General features: G+C 33.2%; 1 protein-coding gene across 2 annotated transcripts in view; it reads left to right on the forward strand.

Moving 5' to 3' along the window:
- The window catches only part of smog (G-protein coupled receptor 158 smog), a 198,292-nt gene extending 182,843 nt beyond the window's left edge, over positions 1-15,449 (forward strand). The window contains exons 12-13 of one of the 2 annotated variants that reach the window (XM_085955365.1): positions 9,513-9,770; positions 14,534-15,449. In XM_085955365.1, coding sequence (XP_085811491.1) covers positions 9,513-9,770; positions 14,534-14,707 — 432 coding nt within the window. In that variant the 3' untranslated portion in view covers positions 14,708-15,449. Of the gene's footprint in view, positions 1-9,512; positions 9,771-12,127; positions 12,176-14,533 lie in introns of those variants that run through there. The other variant, XM_085955366.1, reaches the window with a different exon arrangement.
- The last annotated feature ends 209 nt before the right edge of the window (positions 15,450-15,658 follow it).

Here is a 15,658-nt window from a genome sequence, read left to right on the forward strand (position 1 = left end):
CGTTTCTTCAATCTATCGCCTATACTTTCGACTGATGAGTCATATTGTCGAAGATACGAGAATGCGTTGCAACTTTACTGTGAATATTAATTACTGCAGTAAACACATATCTTGACTTCTATTCTGTATACTTACAAATACGTAACTCAAGATACGAGTTTATAATATTTATAAAGGTCTTTTATTGTGATACGAGTTTTTGTCATTGCTTAAATCTATTTTGTTATAAAGTATCTTTTGAGATACGTGTTAGTGGAATATGTGCGTATTCAAATTCTGAATTCATTACATCAAACAACTCAAAACTGACAAAAATTAAGATACGTGTTTGTAGAAAATTAGCGACGATATGCAAATAAAAAAAAAACAATTTAAATAGAGGACGTTTTAAAAATATTTTTTTAATATCTCTTTTCGATTACCTATGTAGTTCAAACAGGTGCGTATACAAAAGAGGGGTGGGGTCCGGACTTATTCTTGGTTGATTTAGCCTTTTGAAATAGGCATTTTACTTGCAAAACGACACCGCAAACTTCTCATAAAACAACTAGAAGATTATAATTACTTACAACTATACTTTGTATGTTTGAAAACCAGTGGCTGCAGATATCTGTAGACTTTCTGTACCCCGCGGTGAGTTAATTCCTCTCGTTGAATGTTATATGGTGTTTGCGGACGTCTCATACAAATAGTATAGGAAATGTAATTCGTATAATGTAGTTACACCGGTATCACTGTCAAAATATGTACTTATTTCACAGTTGCTCATAAATTAGTGCAAACGTTGCAATATAATAAATGTCGCGCTGAGCTTTTCACAGATGCTGCCAATTGACGTCGTTTAAGCTAGCGTTCTCTTTTGGAGAGAGCTGAATACAGTTATCGCTGATAGTAATAATTAGGGATCCCGAGCTATTTTCGATACCTATGAATCCCGGGATTGATAAACATAATCCCGGGATTTCGGGATTGATTTTTTTATCAATTTTTATGGAACATATAAAATAAAAGCAAAAATATAACAGAAAAAATACTTATAATAAAAAAATAACTAGATTAGAAATAAACTGAGTTTGAGTGAAGTGTGACTTGAAACTGTGTTTGAGTGACTTAACCATGTGTAAGTTGCCGATTTATTTTATTTTTTCACATAAATTATTAAAAATGAGAAAGATTGAAAAAAACAATGCTTCGCACTTTTAACAAAGTAATTCCAACATGATCTCATACGTTTTACGGCAGTTTCATATTCGGCTGACTAATTATATTTATGAAGCGGAAAGGCCATAAGTACGCCATGATTATTTGCTTTACTATTTTAAATCTCGCTAATCCATTCGATAACCATTCCATTCTAAACAGCAATCTCATATTAAATTCACATTATTATTTATATAACAATATTATTTACTCCATTAAACTTATGTATTTCCAAGATTGAACGTATACAATATTAACAATAAATGTCTTAAATAGTATAAATTATACTAGATTTATTTTTGACCGATTTTATCAATGATATTTGTGAATATAAAAATTATATATTAACAATCGAAAAAAATGCCAATCCCGGGACCAGTCCCGGGATCCCGGGATTGTCAAATTGTAATCCCGAAATCCCGGGATCAGAATTTTGGCTCGGGATTGGATTTCCTAGTAATAATATTATGTATACATGAGAAAGCTTTTGTCGGGCGAATTAATTATTTTCAATATAACGTATATTTTCTAATAGGTACATAACAAACATAATAAACTTAGAATCTTAAATATACACATAGAAAACGTTATCTTTCAGTTGTACGAACTTTGGATTGAAAAAATCGGATTCAAAAGAAAAAGTACAAAAAAATGTATACTTTTTAAAGATAATTTTGAGAACTAATTACATTGGTAAATCTGTTGTCGTTTATAAAATAATATTTTAAACATAGAAAAACATTCTATTTCATAAAGCGAAAAATTATTTCATCAAACGAAACAGTCCCAGGCAGTCTTCGACAACGTAACGCCATTGCACGAGACTTCAAATTATTTCATATTTGTCAATTAATAAAGAATAACATTACGGTAGTAATTATACTTTTAACACAATCACTGCGTACCTTTTGATTAATTTTTAATTACCGCATTTAAATAACATGCTAATTGCATCTAATGGCCGTTAACGGGGACAGGGCAGCCGTGTCGTCCGCGTCGAACGAGTTTACTCATACCAATAAAAGCGAATATATTAATTTAACCGATGAGAAGAGCAAAACGTATTTTTCATCGATACGTCTAATCATATCCGAGTGTTATGGGTAATTAGTTACAATACTCTATTGAGAAGTGAGAACTATTTCTCCATAGTGAAAATCTACTATTTGACAGTAAAGCTGCCGCTCAATAAATTTCAAAAAAATCGTTCATTCCCGACGTGACTTTCATATTTTTCAGTGTTGTCCACTTTAGTAAAAATAGTACCTATATTATTGTGTGAATATATATTCCATTTCTTATATAATAATACATAAGGGTATTTGAAATAGCATTATTTGAAGTAAATTAGAAATACAATCATATCGTTTATATTTATATACAATTCTGAATGACTCATAATTAAGTAAGTATGTGCTCAGTATCAAATTAATGTTCTCATTGAATCTAATAGAATTGGAACATTACTGTCTGCAATGCTCCACGAACAACGCGTCATTTTTTTATCTCAATATTATACGGCCACATATATTCGGTACAACACCTCACGGTGAACTGTGATGCGGCAAATTTCATATGTACAATTTAGATGTAATTTGCTATAACATATGATTGAAAAGTAGGTACTTAGTGAACCACAATCTACAACAAAAAATCGCCTCAAATTAAATGTTTTCCGTAGTATTTATTGTTGGTTGAATTAAAACTAGGCAGTATTTTGAAAAATAATGTTAGAAACGTCGAAAATAGACTGAGAACAAAACAGAGGGCCTGCATTTAATTGAAAGCAATTTTCTAAAATACATACAAATAACATACGGAGACGGAAGTGCTTACCATTGAGCAAAGTAAATTGTTTGCACAGTGTTTTGTTTGTCTGTGAACACTGCAGACATCTGTGCTAAGATAATAGGTTGGCTGGCTTTAGAGGTAATGAATTATACCTACAAACACACCGCCTTCTTGATCGTAGTTTATTGCGCTGCTTGCCCTAGCCACCACCTACACTTGATGAAGAATCATAAGGGCTGAAGGAAAGTGATTAACTTCACTAAAGTTAATTGTTAATAATAACTACTTCTGTCCTCAGCTAGCTTCAGGGTTCTTCAATCTTTTAAAAAGTGGCAGTATAAAAGCGCATTTTAATTTCTTAAATTAGTGTCTAAATAGGTCATTCAGCGTACTGCCATGTACTTTATAATTTTTGTATTTGGTAGATCAAAAGTAAAAAGGTTTCTCTCCATCATTAAATTTGCGCATAAAACTAATAGCATAATTTTGATGGATTTTTAAAGTAAATACATCATTATTTATTTTTGAAAAAATAGTATTATAGCATTAGAGCGATTGACCAATGCGCCATAATACGTTATAAATACACAATATAAAAATACTTAATTACTAATAACAACTAATATAATAAAAAAGTCGAGGAAAACGTAATGTGCTTATATACATATTAAATTAAATTAAAGTACAAAAACCTTGTATGGTGCCATCAAATAAGTTAATCGCATGACACAAAGCATCATGAAACATGACATCCGTCCTGCGATGGGGTATTATAGACCGTAGAGTTTCGAGTGGTATTGGCGGGAACATGACAATTAATATTTGCCAGTTTAGACGGATTGTAAATGAACCCACAAAGAAGTAAAAAGAAATGATTTAAAACAGCAATCACTCGTAGGGTGGACAGGTATTTATTGCATTGAGAGCAACCCTAGAAGAAAACGAGTAGGAAAATTCTTTATAGTATCATTATTATAAGGAAACGATTCATGTGTCCTTAAGTAGAGAAACCTAAGAAATCTATTGTGAACTCATCTAACTTCATTATGTGGATGGACTGTATACAAAATTTACTCTGCCTAAGATAAAAAAAAAATGGTTTAATAATTTATTACTTCATAATCATTGAAAAATACTGTCACACCGTTTATGAATCACTGCTAGGAAAAAAGTGTTTTTAATAATTATTATCAAATCCATGTTTAGCTTCACCCTTTTATTTAATATTTTTCTACAATTAATAAAGGTACCTACTTATCACTTCAATGTTGATAACTATATAATTATTATTCATGATAAACAGCTTTATATAAATGTAAAACAAATTTAGTGAATTGCACTGTTATTAGGTAAAATGATATGGTATTTATGGAATACTTACCTATATAACTTACATATCATTTGTGATTGATTAACTTTCATTGGAACTCATAATATAACAAGATTTTGGTTTCATAATTCATAATACTGATTTATAATTCGTTTATTGGAGACTTATTAATACAAGGAATTTTTATGTCATTCTTGGAACACCGTAATTAGACTATACTAATGATAATATTATGATTTTAATTAGTAATTTTATTTAAGAAGGTTTTTGTATTTATTAATAATATTCAACTAACATCTAATAGCACAAATGTTTATCTTTATTAATATATTGTGATACCTATATAGAAGAACTGAATTAATTTTCATATGTTATATCACGTTCCATCCTCGAAACATATTGTAAGAACACGGTCATACGCCACGTCATATTCTTTATTCCATATCAATCCTTCAGCTCGTAGATCTTTCTTGTAGTATTATAAATATAAGTGCTTATAGTATCACTGATGAATCCATGGTCCACTGATCTTATAATAATTCTTTTTATAACACTACAATATGTCAAGGGGTACAATGGCAATAGTGTAGGTAGTGATACGGTAGTATATTTAGTAATAGAAGTGAAACACTCACAAAGACCCTGGCTTTGAGAAAATCATATACCTACATAATATATTGTGACCTCATCGGCAATTGAACCCAAAGATCTCGGATGAAAGCCCAGCGCCTAACGCACTGCACCACTAGAGCCGCTCAAGCGCCAATTGCCATGGTGACCCATGTTCCGCGTGTGACGACTGGGGATTAGTCAACTTGATGGCGGAGAGGTGTTTATATTAATAAGTAACAATTACAGCGTACTTATACAATAATTAACAATAATGATAATTTATACATGCACGCCGGCACAATATACCGGTATGTTAAAACGACGGAGCCGAGTGACTTCTTATAGTGGGAAAACATCTTCTTGACTACGTGTTAAAACTGTGAATTAACATGCTCCGCCTATTTTTAACCGCACTTTCATTATAAACAAACAAGCTCCTACCATTTAGTTAGACAACAGCGCCTAGAAGCGTAGCCAAGAAGATGTTTTCGCACAGTAACTGCGCGATCTCAGGTGACCGGCAAGTACTGACAATATAATTATCACCCCCTCTCATTAATCGTTTTTTACCCGAAGCTGTTGCTGAGGTGTGTGTGCCGTTAATAGAATTTTGAGCATTAATTTATAATTTATAATTCTTAAACTAGGTACTTAAACCAATTTGGACAGGAACATAAAACACCTACAACTAAATCTTAATATTATTACATATGTTATAAGATCACTCGAAGTCAGTTTCGGCCTAATCACCGAAAGGAAATCAATATATATAGTAGATGTCATACGACACTGTAGCATACACGTGCATGGATTTACTTGCACTAATAGTGTGTATTTTAAACTATCGTAATAATTAATAATTGTTTACACCAGAGATCTAAAAAATAATGGGAACTGAAGTGAACTGGTGTGGAGTAACAGGCAACCGATTTCGAGTGTGAAAGAATATGGGATAAACTTAAACGCGTGTCAAGAATACGTCGTGTACTTGTACTTTGTTCTAACAACTGCTCTCGGTTTATGCACTGACGCTCATTCATGGTGTATTTGAAGGTTGCAATACACACTATTGCACCTCTATAATGTGTGGTTCGTTTTTGTAGGATACCTACACATTCAAAACCCTGCGTCAAAATGTACTGTATTGGGGTATAGCCTATCGTAATTATATTTATTAATCTGTTCTGTTATTTACACGTAAAAGTGCTGACTGTCTCTCCAATCTTCAAGCGTAAGCGAGACACTATGTTGTCATCGAATGGTGCTATTTGACAGATTCAGACAGGTTTGGGGAGGTTTGGACAAGTTCGTAGATAATCGGTAGATGTCAAAATATTCTGTGCGATGTAGTTCGTATTTCTTACGGCAGGTTTGCACTTTATCGTTCTACTACGCATTCGAACTGCCATACTAATTAATTATTACGTGAAAATTCAGAAGCTTCTGAACTTTTTTGATACATGCATGCAGTCTTACAGCTTGCACGATAATACGTGTTTACACGTGCGTTTTTTTTATTATGACCGTGATAATACGTACTGTCACCAGTAAATCCATATACGTGTAAACGGGGGAAAATGCCACAGAAATTTACGATACTGCATATCAATAATATTTTTTTATTACCGTTCAAGCAGGTATTTTAAAATATTCCCTCTGTTCATTTGCCTAGTCGGTAATTAATTTCTCTCCAATCAATGAGAAGTGGTTTAGCTGTCCGTCCTTTCGGAATTTTGTACGGAGAATTTGGAATTTCTTAATGAAAATCAGCGACTCACTTCAACGGCCGCAGTGAGTTTTTGCGTAATATTCACTAAAGAATGCTACCTATATATATGTAAAGTATTGATACTGGTATCTATATCGAAATAAAGTACTGTATTTAAATATATTTGACACATTCATTCATTCAATATTACCTGCCTATTCGAAGTGTAGGTAATTTTTAAGAAAAAATCTTCGACTGAGAACAGTATTTGGTGGCGCTTTTTTTAGTGGACTGTAATTTGGAATGAATTGTAGATTCATTAGTTTAAACGGGAATCGATCCAGGTACTAACTAACCTTGATGTTGTTCGGCTTTCTGGCCGGAACAGGTCGCGGGTTATGAACTTGCGCACTAGTAGGCAAATACTTATGAATATAACTTTCCCTGTTATACTTATGAATATGAATGATTATGACAAGTTTGTTTGAATGATGAGACACCCTGTGGTGAGTAACACGGCTTGATATGTGGCCTGAATGACTGAGTTCGTACGAGAGACTAGAATTGAAGTATTGCTTGGACAACGGCCACACTGTAGCAAGTTGACCCGGTCGTTGTCTACGAATAACTGACTTGCTTGCCCATGATTGCGTTGAACGCCAGAACTTGCTACAATACTTTGGATTATAGGATTATAATTGGCTCAACCAGTATTGACTCCACGATATGGTATAATATGAAAATAGCTATTGATAAACATCAATAAGTACCTACTTCGATATCGTCATTTTTTTTTCGTAACGCTGGTTCAATGAAAATTTTTCTTCGAAAACAAAAATATGTAGGAATACTCGTAGTTCGATGCATGAAAGCCAAACTGAATTTATCATCGTATTTTAAACTTGCAATTGTACAACAATTGACGAAAAACTCATGGCTCTTGGTCGTGAGTCTTGGGAAAAAAGAAAATGATAGGTAATGTACACTAGTTTAATCAGGGGCGTAATAAGGTATGTTAGCGCCCAGGACGGTCACTGAAGTAAAACAAAACTTGTACTTATGTACACTTACTACCTATATATAAATATTATTAAGCATAACTGTGCTTAGTAACAATTGAAAGATCTAAATATTACAGAATTAATAAGCGTATTTTCAAATTGTAAATACCTGCCTAAAACTGGAAAAATATTCAAAATCCAGAAATTTTCATCTGATCAGAATCTGAATCTGCATCTGAAAATGATGTAAATCAAAAATGATCACACTGTGAATTTTCGACAATAAATGTAATTATTTAGGCAAAAGTGCCAAATAATAAATTGATAAACAATAATTATAACAACAAATAATAATACACTACTTTATAGAGACACTTTTTGAAAGATAATAAATAATAAAGAAATTAGCGCTGTAGGCGAATTTCTTTTTATGGTAAAAGATTAATTTTTATCATAATCATAAAGTTTATTCTCGCCATAATTTAGTCATTTCGGGATACAATTTTCCTTCACTTTTAATTCTTACATATTCAACGGCACGCCACTTCTGCGTCCCTACCAGAGTTGCGCCCGGGGGGTACTCCGCTCGCACACCCCTTAATACGCCACTGTTTGTAATGTACTTATAATGTGAAATATAATTAGAGAGTTAAATATAATGACAAATGAGAGCAATATGAATAATCTATATGGTTGGAGATATTTTTTTGTCTTTTGGTAGGTATATCGGAAAACAGGTCTATAAGAACAATATTTCTCGAGGTATCAATAACTTAGTATCGATAAAAATATGAGTACCTACTTTGAAATTATCGATACTGTTCTACCATCGCTATTGTTCAGCGCTGTTTGACCGCGTTTCCATTTTACGTACATTCCCCGGCGTCGCTTCGTTAATGAACGATTTTCTGCGCCATTGAATAAAATTTAATCAAGCCTTTATTGGAAGTTTTTAATGTACAGTCGATCTTTAAAATATTTTTGCATTGACTCATAATCTGTTTCGCATAAAAATAGATGCTTGATAAATATTTTTTCCTACAATATGCCATTATTATCTATTGACATCAATTTAAAAAAAGAATTGGAGTCGAGACAGCACAGTCAAAATAAAATATTTAATTAGGTTCTCAATATGCAATCTTGAGATTTTGTATAGTTGTTAAAAGTAATATGAAATCATCGTAAAAGAGAATTTAAAGGAGTCAACTTAGGAAATTTCTATATGGTTGAAAATTCTTTTCGTTTATCCATGACTAAAAGTCTTTGTCGCTCGTTATTCTTGTTGAATTTTCCCATACTACGCTAGTGATGGTATTTTGTAGACTCCTGGTATACTTGACTCCGATTGGGTTAGGTTAGACAAGCCAGATTGAGAACCATTTGAGGTATCCGAATTTGGTCAGCATATATGTGACGAGATTTTATATGGTGAGTTGATTTGTCTCATCATTACTGACAGAGTTATACTATCGCACACCCAATATCAGCCACAGGGTGCCATGACTCGCTAGCATAAAGCAGCACCTTCAGAATACAACCCTGATAGGTGGGGTGGAATTTGGTTGGAGTCCCAGATATTCCACATTGAGCTAAATTCTACTGCGGTAATTCTCATTTGAAGGCTAGTTCTGTTGTTTTTCAGACCATTGAAAACTTTCAATGGAGTTGTCTACTATGGAAAATATCACTTGTGTACTACTAACAGGTTGCATTGTTTTACAGTATTTAGTAATGTGTAGGTAAATGTAGGGGATGATTTAAATTGTATATCGTCTTATTCTACCTTTATTTCAAAATATCTTAGTTTATGACTTCCTACTTTTTACCGCATTATTGTTTTGTATCTACCTGCTAATTACTCTTACAGGTAAGATCATTGACGCAGGACTATTCAAGTCGCCTCCCGTTCGACGCTTTTCGGGCGAGCGAAGGCGGCGCCATAACTGCTGAGGGAGACGTCGCGGAACTAAACCTTGCAGACATGAACCCTGAGGACATCCGCGCAGAGCTGAAAAGACTATATACTCAACTCGAGGTCTTACGCAGCAAAACATTGAGGGCGGACAATCCGCACATCTCGAAGCGTCGCGGCGGCCGCAAAGCTCATCGCCGATTAAGCGTGCAGGTAACCGAAGCTTTCAAAGCTCATTTTTAATCGAATAATATATTTTATTACATACTATAAGTTATATAAGATATTATACAATTATCAGGGGATTCGGTGTATAAATTGATTACAGATTATTCACTTATATAATATTATAGTTTACTGTTTCTAGTCAATTAATTGAAATTGACGGTTTAACAGTACCTACCATTAAAAAGCATTCAAATAATTAAATTCATTTTAATTATTTATTTAAATTTTAACAAGGTATCTAACTTCAAATACTTACTAATCATTCTTTGATGTGAGTATTTTTCGTAGTACCGGATTATTTAACAAAGGGGTATTGTTGGCCTATTGCGTTGTGGGTCCCAGGTTCGAATCCTGAGTTTGGTAAGTACACATATTGTTTTTCAATTTGTGTATGAATTAGAGTATGGACCTAATAGGTTGAGCAAGTGACTGACATCCTTTTCTCGCAAAAACAAAAATCTGTTAATACAAACCTCCATTCTGTGGAGGCCCATTTATGATTTGATTAAGATCGGACATGGTCGGAGATAGTTGACTTGCAAATTGTGAGGATTGATATAATTTTTGCACATCAAAATATTAAATACGTCAAATCCCTTCGATAATTGTTTTTATAATATAAATTATTCATATTCATTTACTTTAAATACAAATATTCATTTAATCATAGTAGGTAATTTATTATAAACATTAAAATCCATGTTTATTCACCTTTCTGTAAACAGGTTGTTTGGATTGTAATAGGAGTTTGAGGTATTAGGTATTTAATAGTTCAATTGTGGTAACATAGTAGTACCTAATGTTTTTATTAAAGGTAATATAATATTTTTATTGCGATGGTAAATGAAGTAATTAGTAAACATATTTGCCCAGTAATAAATATTTGATTATAATAGTTTTAGCACACTTTTGAAATATCTGGGTAGGTAGGTTATAACTTTCCTAATATTTATATTTCCCTAAAAGTATCTTTGAACCATTCATAATCCTAAGTTTGTACATCAGCCAGTGTAGATTAAAAGTATATTCAATTTTAAGTAGTCAACCAGTATCTACAGAGGATTCGTGAGAAAATGTACATACATCCATGAATGATATTAATATTTCAAGTTCTACTTATACTCAAGCAAAGTTCATCTTTTAAATAAATAACAAAAATACTTAATTTTGTTAAATTAAAGATATCGTAGCGACGAATCTGGTCCTGAAGAGACCAAAAAAATGTGGAAATCATACTACACAATAATAATATCAAAATTAAGAGTTTGTTATTTTTTTAATACAATGTCTTTCCACCAGGAAACAGCAACTGTTTAAATATTTTGCTAGAATTTATTTTAAAGATAAATAAAAAAATTAAATAATCACAGAATAAATTTGGTGCTTTCTGTTGGAAATTTAATTATTCTGTAATAATAGAAAAAATGGTGCAATTATTTTTCATTAGGTATAAACATGTTTTAGCATTTATTTGACCAAATATTACTCATCGAATCATGGCTTTAATTTTTCGTATCGATTTGCTTATTTTTTAAAAATCCGAAACGCATTCATATTATTATGATTTCGAATAATAGTTAAAAACTTATTTTAATATATTGACTTCGATATTTTTCATACGTAGTAAGCAAATGTATGTGGCAATATAGTTTTGTTCACAAATGGGCAATGTCAATAGGAATTGGTCATACTCGTAAGTAAAGCTAGATTAACTACGTCATCATTTATAAGATTTATAAGATCAAATTTATAAGATTTTCTCTCTCAACATACTGAATTTCACTGATTTTGGTGTTTCGATTTTGTGCCTATATTATATGCCATACAATTAAGATCTCCTAAAGACTACAGATTTCTTGAAAGTTAAATTATTAAATATATTACCAAGCGCAATAAATCTGGGATTTTGTAAGTGTTATGTTATGAAAATATGTATTCGTCTTTGCAGTCTTACCAACTGTAATTTAAATTTTTGAAGCTTATAATATCGTCTGATATTGCAATTTTTAGGAACCAAAATTGTAAGCAGAAACTAACGCACACTTCCTAAATTTAATATCCGTTCCGCATTCAGCAGGCATGTTCCGAAACCATTTACGTATTTTGACAACATAAAATAACAATAAAAAAGCTTTTAAAACGACTTCTACGTTTGGTTGCTTAGCTGTAACGTAATGGTTGATATTTGTCATAAAATATAACGATTGGTAGGAAAATAATTTATTAATATTGAAGCAATAAGTTAGTAAATAATCGCGCTCTCTTTATATTGGCTATTTGTGAATAACGAGCGTTTATATTTTTCTGTTCCGTTTGCCACTAACTCGACAATCGTCCGGTAGAAAAAGGGAAGTCGAGAGAAGGTAAGAAGACTTGTTTCATTACCGTAACAAAACTGGCCCCAATCAAACAATTAACGCGCATACATGCATGGTAAGGAGTCGATTTCCTACCTTAATTTTTGAATCTTTTTATATATTTACCTAAAGAGTTTACAGTAAAGTATTTTTTTACCACAGCGATAACAAGCTCCTGATTAGAAATTGCTTGAGAATCAGATGTTTGAATTATTTATATTAACAAAATTAATCTTTGTAATAATTGATTAAACTTTGGCATGACCCCCCCTATTGACAATCCTGCGTGTTGAATGTTTAGATTTGTAGAAACCCCATTCCATGTTTTTATTTCACTGTTTTGTGTGTAACATAATTCCTACTAAAAATCTGTAACAAATTTATTTACATGTTATTATTATTTACAAAAATATTCAATGAATAGTTAAGAATGTGTAATTCATTCATAATACATACGTACTATTCATTGATACTGTGTTCATGAAAAAAGTCTTTAAAACATCAATGGCTCTTTAGACGATACATTTTCACTGCTTTTTTTAAATGTGTGCTGTTCATTCAGTTTTATTTGCTACATGTTTCCTATATTTGAATATATATTTTTTTATTATGATTACATTTTTTCACAATTGTGTCACTAGTACATGTACGCTTGTCACTTGTTTTTTTTGTCACCACATTTACTTACACGCATATTTGTATCCTAACTACTTGACCCGTCAAAATGGAAATCAGATGAAAATGTACATAAATCCTTATTCAAGAATAAAAATCTTGACGGTTTATCCGGATAATGGACAGAATTTTAATATTTTTCGTCGGGGAAGTGTACTAATGGTTTTCCCAAAAGCACGTTGCGTATACACAATAATAACCAGGTTTAATGGGACATTCGACCAAAACGCAACGACGTAAATATCATCTCGAATATTAATGAAATGTGTGCCGGAACTGCCTTTTCTCGATATAATTTTCACTCTGACTTAAAGGTAAGCTATTGTTTCCTGTACTTAATTTTTTAAAATGACCTGACATATTATACAGACATCCACCCATAATTGAAAAGAAATTAATAGCATTTATTAGAGTACATACCTGAACGAATGGAAAGTTTTTATAGGTAAGTCGTATCGTTCGTTGAACTATTTTAAATTAAAACTATTTAGATATTTTTTTCTCAATCGTAAGTATCGTGGCCCGGAAGATTGGTAGTTGACCAGCCATATCCATGGCTCGACTCCGACCATCTCGGTTTTCGGTGGCACGTAAGGTCTGTGTAAGTGGAAAACTCGTGGTATCCTCGATTTGATGTGGCCGTTTAGAGGAAGCTTTGAACTGCCCCAAAACTAGTTTTTCTAGTTAGTAATCTTGCTTTTGGACTGTGGCCAAAAAACACACAGTCCAGCACAGGTAAACCAATGAGAATGTGTCTCAAATTTTACGTTGAATGGTGATGAGCTTTCGCATGCATACCTATATACAAATGGTTTTAGTCATATTTGGTCTTCCGAACTAGTTGCAGTTTTGACAATCGATATGGAATAATTGTGCGACATTATTATGCACGTAATCATGAAACACATAATTATTAAACTTAATAAGTTTTATGACTGTGAATAGTACCTACCTACATACTATTATCGAATATTCATTATCTTTTTGATGGAAGTGTTGATGTTGTTTAGCCACACACTCTTCCCCCTACCACCCGCTATGTCACCATAACCTTTCAGGCGTATTCCTCGGCGTAAATACATAATAGTATAACAAGAAAAATGCGACTCTGATTGTTAATAGCGTACAAGTTTGATTTATTATTTTAGTCCTAGACAAGGACAGATCTTTTTCTCGCCGTTTGACGCGGAACATTTACTAAAAGCTAACTAGTTTTTTCTCGTATACCATGACGCAATAGCCCATTGACCCAATTGAAGGTAGGATTGATTTCAGTAATTCAACTGACAAATGGGGACGTTCCCGAGGGTTGTATTTAGATCTTGAAAATGCCACATATAGATAATATGTGAGATTTTTTTGGGTCAAATTGACAATGTTTGACGACTAAAGTATCGTGACCAGTTAAGAACTGAGAAGTCCAATGCAATGATCTGGATTCAGTTTAATTATCTCTATGCGCCACTTAATATTATGAAAGATCAAATTTATTTGTCTCTCCTTGTGGAGTATTTATTTTAAACATCGAAAAATTGGCAAATTATCTTTCTGATTTCCATTTGGCGGGCCGTGTTGTCAACCGGGACATGATTATTGTGGTAAGTGCTCCGCTGGCGCTTAATCAATTCACATCGCACCTCTGGAGCGCACCCCGCACCCGCAACCCGCACTTGTGCATCCTGCCTCACGTGTGCAATCGTTCTGTTCGTCGCGCAGGCGCTCTACCACAAGCAGCGGCCGCAGCGGCAGGAGCAAGAGGTGACGGAGTGCGAGCCCTCCCGGACGCCGGAGGACTCTGTCTGCTCGGCCGAGGGGCCCTCCGCGGTCACGGACGGCCCCAGCGTCGCGTATAGCGAGCCCAGCTTCGGCACGCCCAAACAGGCCAAGTGACGATATCCCCGCCTGCTGCCGTCCGTCAGGTTCACAGCCCAAGAAGCCAACTGACGATGCTCGTCCTCTCCACCGGTCGCGAGTGACGAAACCTTCGAGACAGAACTGTGACGACCGGGACTTTTTGTTGGGACTGTGCGTGTACATTGATAGCGACTGGTTAACGAAGATTTTACACATCCTTTATCATATTATGAAACAGGTATCATCGGTTATTATTATACCTAAAATGCAAGGAAACTCAACTCGGTAACTTGGTCACGAAACTAAAAGGTTTTGTTACTATAATAAAATTATTACCAATGTCGATTCAGTTTTACGAGATAGAATTTCTAACAAAGGAACTTTTAAGTTAGGTCCCCTTTATTTATAGATTAAGTGGCAATAAATTCATGTATTATATTAGTATATAGACTAGGTACCTATTTCACGCTTTGAAATATTCGATGTATTTGAAAATTTTGAATTGATTGAAAATCGTTTTCGAAGTGGACATATTATTAACTTGTTTAAATTAAAAATTCACTATTATTTGAACGTACAACACTATTATGCAGACGGGATTTTTATATATAAATTTATATGACTAGGTAGCAGATATAAAATATCTGTAGTAACCCCGTGTTAAGCTGCCTATATTGGAATAGACGCTAACATAAATGACAAAAATTCTCTATACAATATCCTCTACGCGGGTCCGCTAGGGTTATTTATTTTATACATTGTTATAATTTCAAGAAGCAAAAAAAGAAGAAAATGCCATATTTTCGATATTAATGATATTATGTAGTTGAACGAAATTTACTTAATATTTAAATCTGTGTAAGGAATTTATTCGTTATTTATTTTATCCTACCAAATGAATCAATTTATTGGACGATGGTACGAATACCACAAAATATGATGATACTTATTGTAAAATTCTTCGTTAATTACAAGTGAGTGAAATAT

This window comes from Rhyacophila brunnea, unplaced genomic scaffold (genome assembly GCF_057557595.1).
Source record: "Rhyacophila brunnea isolate RB1 unplaced genomic scaffold, BYU_Rbru_1.0 scaffold_5, whole genome shotgun sequence".
Classification (NCBI taxonomy): Eukaryota; Metazoa; Arthropoda; class Insecta; order Trichoptera; family Rhyacophilidae; genus Rhyacophila; species Rhyacophila brunnea.